The sequence below is a fragment of the Telmatherina bonti genome (genome assembly GCF_933228915.1).
Source record: "Telmatherina bonti genome assembly, chromosome: 2".
In the NCBI taxonomy this organism is placed as follows: domain Eukaryota; kingdom Metazoa; phylum Chordata; class Actinopteri; order Atheriniformes; family Telmatherinidae; genus Telmatherina; species Telmatherina bonti.
The window spans coordinates 33,632,765-33,637,989 of NC_136620.1; the positions used below are offsets into that span (position 1 = coordinate 33,632,765).

Here is a 5,225-nt window from a genome sequence, read left to right on the forward strand (position 1 = left end):
GAAAGAACAAAGTATTTAAATAAAAAAAACAATACAGGGCTTTTAGGGCTCTGAGGGTTAAAAGTCTTTGTCCACAAACTAGGAATAAATTATTTGGAATTATTTTACAAACAGTTAAAAGTAGTTTAGTGAATTTAAGAGGGATGAAGCTTTTTTTTTAGATGCAGCATCTGTCAGTAAAATTTACATAATAAAAAGGAGGGTATTTGAGCTATTTTTCTGGAAAAAATTATTTAAATTCCCCTCTTCATGTTGCATATTTCAAATGGATTTAGATAAATACTAAGAACTGGCCCTTTCAAGACTTGACTGTTTTGTTTTGTTGTTGTTGTTGTTTTAAGTAACTTGTGTAATTCCAGTAGTCTTGTCACATCTCTAACTTCTTTATCAGTTCAGGTCATAAATTTTAAATTATTTCAGGGTTTGTAATTGATTTGAGTTTTGCTGGATGGACCCTCATGAATAGAATATGAACATTTCTAGATTTCTTGTTATTCTGTAAATGAACGTTCATGAATGGATGTGCTGCATTTAAAAAGTTTCTTTAAAGCTAGATAGATGAGCATTGTGCCTACTAAACTAAATTTCAACAAGCCTACAAATCATATTTGCGACTATGCTTCTTGTTATTTATCAGTTTACTCATGCATAATATTTGATGTACTAAATAAATAATAGATTGTGTATGCAAATAGACTGTTTGGATAAGATAATTTTATCTTTATCTCTACACAAAAAATGCTAAGTATATTTGTCCTATACTGCAAATGGCTTTGCTGCCTTGTTTTGTGTCTGCAAACTTAGCCAGTTTACTTATTTTTCAATTACATGAGCAGATTAATCATCATGGAGATTGGTCAGGTCCGCATTTTTCTTTTGTTTCCCAATGACTTGATGGGGGCCCAAAAAGATGTACAAACTATATAAGAAAATGATTATCATTAATTATCATTAAAAAATAATAAATACTTTTTTCAAAGGTTGTAATAAAATATAGCAGTAATATAAACTGATAAACCATTTATGTTAAAATAACCTAGCTAGATGTATGCACTGTGATTTAAGCCCTCACAGGGCACTCAATGAAATACCTTTAAATTAGAAATTTTAACCTAAAATTGTCATTCTGGTATGTACCAAGATCTCCATTCTGTTGTTACATTGACAAAAAAGAAAAGTATTGAAGAGTTAGAATAGTTTTTGCTGTATGTGAAAGGAAACAAAGTGATAAAAAAAATAGTCACTTGCCCCATAAAGGGTTAAACACAGTCCTAGATCTTTATTATTCCTATGAAAAGCTATTTTTATCAGCTTGAAGCAAAAACAAAAATCTATAATTTGCAATCACGTAGTGGGGTCTATGTCTACACGCCTCTGCGTGTTTTACAGTCATAAATCGTATATGAAAGACCTCGTCTTTCTCAGATTCAGAAAATTATCATTATTTTTTATTATTATTATTATTATTATTATTATTATTAATTCATTCATTCATTCATTCATTCATTCAGAAAATGTGAAATCTCTACATACAATCTAAGATTACAGTGTATCTGTGCTCTCGGCTTCCACTAGGAGGCGCTGGCCGGGGACTGAAGTCCTTATCAATCAGCCCAGTATCCATTGTAGGGAACCGGGATGCTCCGAAGCTGTTCGAAATGCCACCGAAGCTTAAGGAACTATCTTTACGCGGAAAAGCAGCTCTAATCATAAAGGTGACTCCGAACTAAATCTCTTGGCGTAAACTTGAGATGGCTTTTAATAAGGAATAAGTTGTTCTGGACCAAGAGGCTGCGCGGCTTTGAAGCTTTCAACTTTAGACAGCTAGCCGACGCTAGCCTAGCTGCTAACGTAAATATTTCCACTTTAGTTTCCTGAACTACGTCCACCTTGACAGCTTATAAACTGCGATGTCAGCTGTCATTTTCCCCCCACTTTTTTATTCTTTTAAATAGCGCCCATTTGATCCAAGGAAATGGGAGAATTCCTGTTACTTTACTCAATAAGCTAAGCTGCTACAGTGATAGTTTGTACGCATGCTAGCCGACTAGCCGCATGCTAACGCCGGGCCAGACAGCAACTTCAACAGAGTTTTCTGGAAGCTAACGCGACTCGTACAAACACGCGCAGCCATGTTTGAAATGGAAACACACATTTCGTGCCTTTTCCCGGAAATATTGGCCATTATTTTCAGTTACTTGGATGTGAAAGACAAAGGGAGGGTAGCGCAAGTGTGCGCGGCCTGGAGAGACGCATCCTACCACAAGTCGGTGTGGAGGGGGGTGGAAGCCAAGCTCCACCTGCGGAGAGCTAACCCCTCTCTGTTCCCCAGTCTGCAAACCAGGGGGATCAAGAAAGTCCAGATTCTCAGCCTGAGGCGAAGTCTGAGTTATGTGATTCAGGGAATGCCGCACATTGAAAGCCTGAATCTGTGCGGATGCTTCAACCTCACAGACAGCGGTCTCGGACATGCCTTCGTGCAGGACATACCATCCCTGCGAGTTCTGAACCTCAGCCTGTGCAAACAGATCACCGATTCAAGCCTGGGAAGAATCGCCCAGTACCTCAAAAACCTGGAGGTGCTTGAACTTGGAGGATGTAGTAACATTACAAACACGGGCCTGTTGCTCATTGCCTGGGGCTTGCACAGACTGAAGAGCCTTAACTTGAGGAGCTGCCGTCACGTGTCAGACGTGGGCATCGGACACCTGTCAGGAATGACCCGCAGTACTGCAGAGGGGAGCCTGTCTCTGGAGAAGTTAACCCTGCAGGACTGTCAGAAGTTGACTGATCTTTCTCTCAAACATGTCTCAAAGGGCCTAAACAAGCTCAAAGTGCTCAACCTCAGCTTTTGTGGGGGGATATCTGATGCAGGAATGATCCACTTGTCACATATGACCCACCTGTGCAACCTGAATTTGCGGTCTTGTGATAACATCAGTGACACTGGAATAATGCATCTGGCCATGGGCTCCCTCCGGCTTACGGGGCTCGACGTCTCCTTCTGTGACAAGATCGGAGACCAGAGCTTGGCATACATCGCCCAGGGGTTGTATCAGCTCAAGTCCCTCTCTCTGTGCTCATGTCATATCAGTGATGATGGTATTAACAGGATGGTTCGCCAGATGCATGAACTTAAAACTCTAAACATTGGACAGTGTGTGCGAATCACAGACAAGGGTTTGGAGTTGATAGCCGACCACTTGACGCAGCTGACAGGGATTGATCTATATGGCTGTACGAAGATCACCAAGCGGGGTCTGGAGAGGATCACACAGCTCCCGTGCCTTAAAGTATTGAACTTGGGACTGTGGCAGATGACGGAGAGTGAGAGAGTGAGGTGACACTTGGCTTGTAGACATTTCATTGTGTAACATGCTCAGTTGTGTGCTGAGAGGGACTGCCTGTGTCCATTCTTTATTTTGCCTTCATTACTGTGACCAAGAACACAAGGAGGGACTCACTGGAATATTTTTCACTTCTGCTGCAATATTTCATCCTTATTCCCGCTTTGTTCTTTTGTTAAATCTTAGCCTGTGTACAGTTATTCCTGTTTAGCTACCTCACCCATCCACCACAGGAGTGCCTACAGTCACTGAATGCTAGATTAGATTGTATATTTTTTAACTCAAGATCCAGTTGAGTTTCTTTTTGCATTTAAGAAAGTCTTTGTTGCATAAAAACAGCTCAGCATTTTAATTCATAACAGAAAGGCAGGATTGTCTTAGTTTAAAGTTTTGATAGTTTTTTTTTTTCTGTGAATATTTTTCTACTTGTTTAATCGATATTTGTATTCAATGACTGTTGCTGACAAAAATTGTACTTCAAATTGAAGTTGGCGGATCACCCCTGTCTTTGTTTACCTATATATATTTGGCTGTTTTATATTCCTGAAGAAATAATTTATATATCAATTTTTACTCTGTCAAAAAGGTTCATCAGCAGAGCTACAGTAAAATGTAGCCATTTACAGCTACAGAAGATTATGCAATATTCAGATTTTTTTTTCCATCTGAAGAACGTCCAACGATAATGCCAGAGTATTTGTCTAAAAAAAGCAGTAATTTAATGTTTTATATCCATACAGTAGTGATATTTATAAATAAAGATGCTAAATGTGTCAGTTTTGTCTGTTTTATGTGTTGCAGTTGCACCAGTCATTACATAATTGTTTTTGTGTTTTTCTAGTTTGCAATGGATAATTTTAGGTAGTAAAATAGAAACAAGTTGAAGAAAAACCATCACGTGAACTCATATTTAATGCAGTTTCAGCTCCAAACTTGAGTTGGTCAGGACTGTTGCCTAACAGGAAAAAGGATGCCAGTTTCCGCTGGGACTTATAATGGACTTTGCGTGGTTTCCCTGCATCTTTTTTCTCTTTTTGTTTTGCAGGACACATTGTCTTCTTCCCAGTCTAAAATCATACATCCTAGGTTAAGTGTTGATTGTAAAGCCGTGTGAGCCTTTCTGTTTTTGGCCTGTAATAGCTCATGACCTGTCCGGGGTGCATCCCACCCAGTGACCACTGACATAAGCTGCAGCAACACATGACTCTGGTTAAAGCCTGTTCATCCTGAACTGCAGGATGACCATTTATAGGCCTTTAATATGCACTAATTGTAAATACATTTTGGTTTAGTTTGGGTGGCTCTTCAATCCAACTTTCAAATTAAGAAAATGACTCAGTCTGAATCATGTATAGTTGTGCAAAGATGGTCAAACGAAGAGTCCCCCACCCTGTCAAAGAATTTGAGAGTCACAACCACATTGTTTTTCCTCACATATGGACGTCTAAATGCTGAAAAACACTTCACTGAGAATGCAATCCTATAGTCGCTTCCCTGGGGTTTTCCATTAAACAAAAATAAATGTCCTCAGTCAAAAGTTTTAGAACTAATAAACCTCTGAACGTTAGTTGTGTATGAATTGAATAAACCTCAATTTGAACATATCTTTGTCAACAGACTAAAACAATCATAAACCACTGATGAATTCACTCTGTGGCATGTCTGGGGGGGGGAAAAAAGTCCTCACAAGAAAACAAGGCTTATTATTTATTTACATACAAAATCCAAATGACATTTTTATTTTGCTTTCTAACAGTATGATTCAGAACATGAACACACAAGGCAGTACATTTCTCATATAAATGCAGAAGAATGTCATGAACTTGAAGCCCCTTAATCAGCTCTGTGTTCCACAATTTAAGAGTTAAGAAAAGGAGA

General features: G+C 38.8%; 1 protein-coding gene across 1 annotated transcript; it reads left to right on the forward strand.

The window, feature by feature from the left end:
* The first annotated feature begins 1,640 nt into the window (after positions 1 to 1,640).
* On the forward strand, positions 1,641 to 4,033 carry LOC306770421 (F-box/LRR-repeat protein 14-like). Its single transcript, XM_079259281.1, has one exon. It carries the CDS (start codon positions 2,133 to 2,135, stop codon positions 3,342 to 3,344), a length of 1,212 nt encoding a protein of 403 aa, XP_079115407.1. The 5' UTR covers positions 1,641 to 2,132; the 3' UTR covers positions 3,345 to 4,033.
* The last annotated feature ends 1,192 nt before the right edge of the window (positions 4,034 to 5,225 follow it).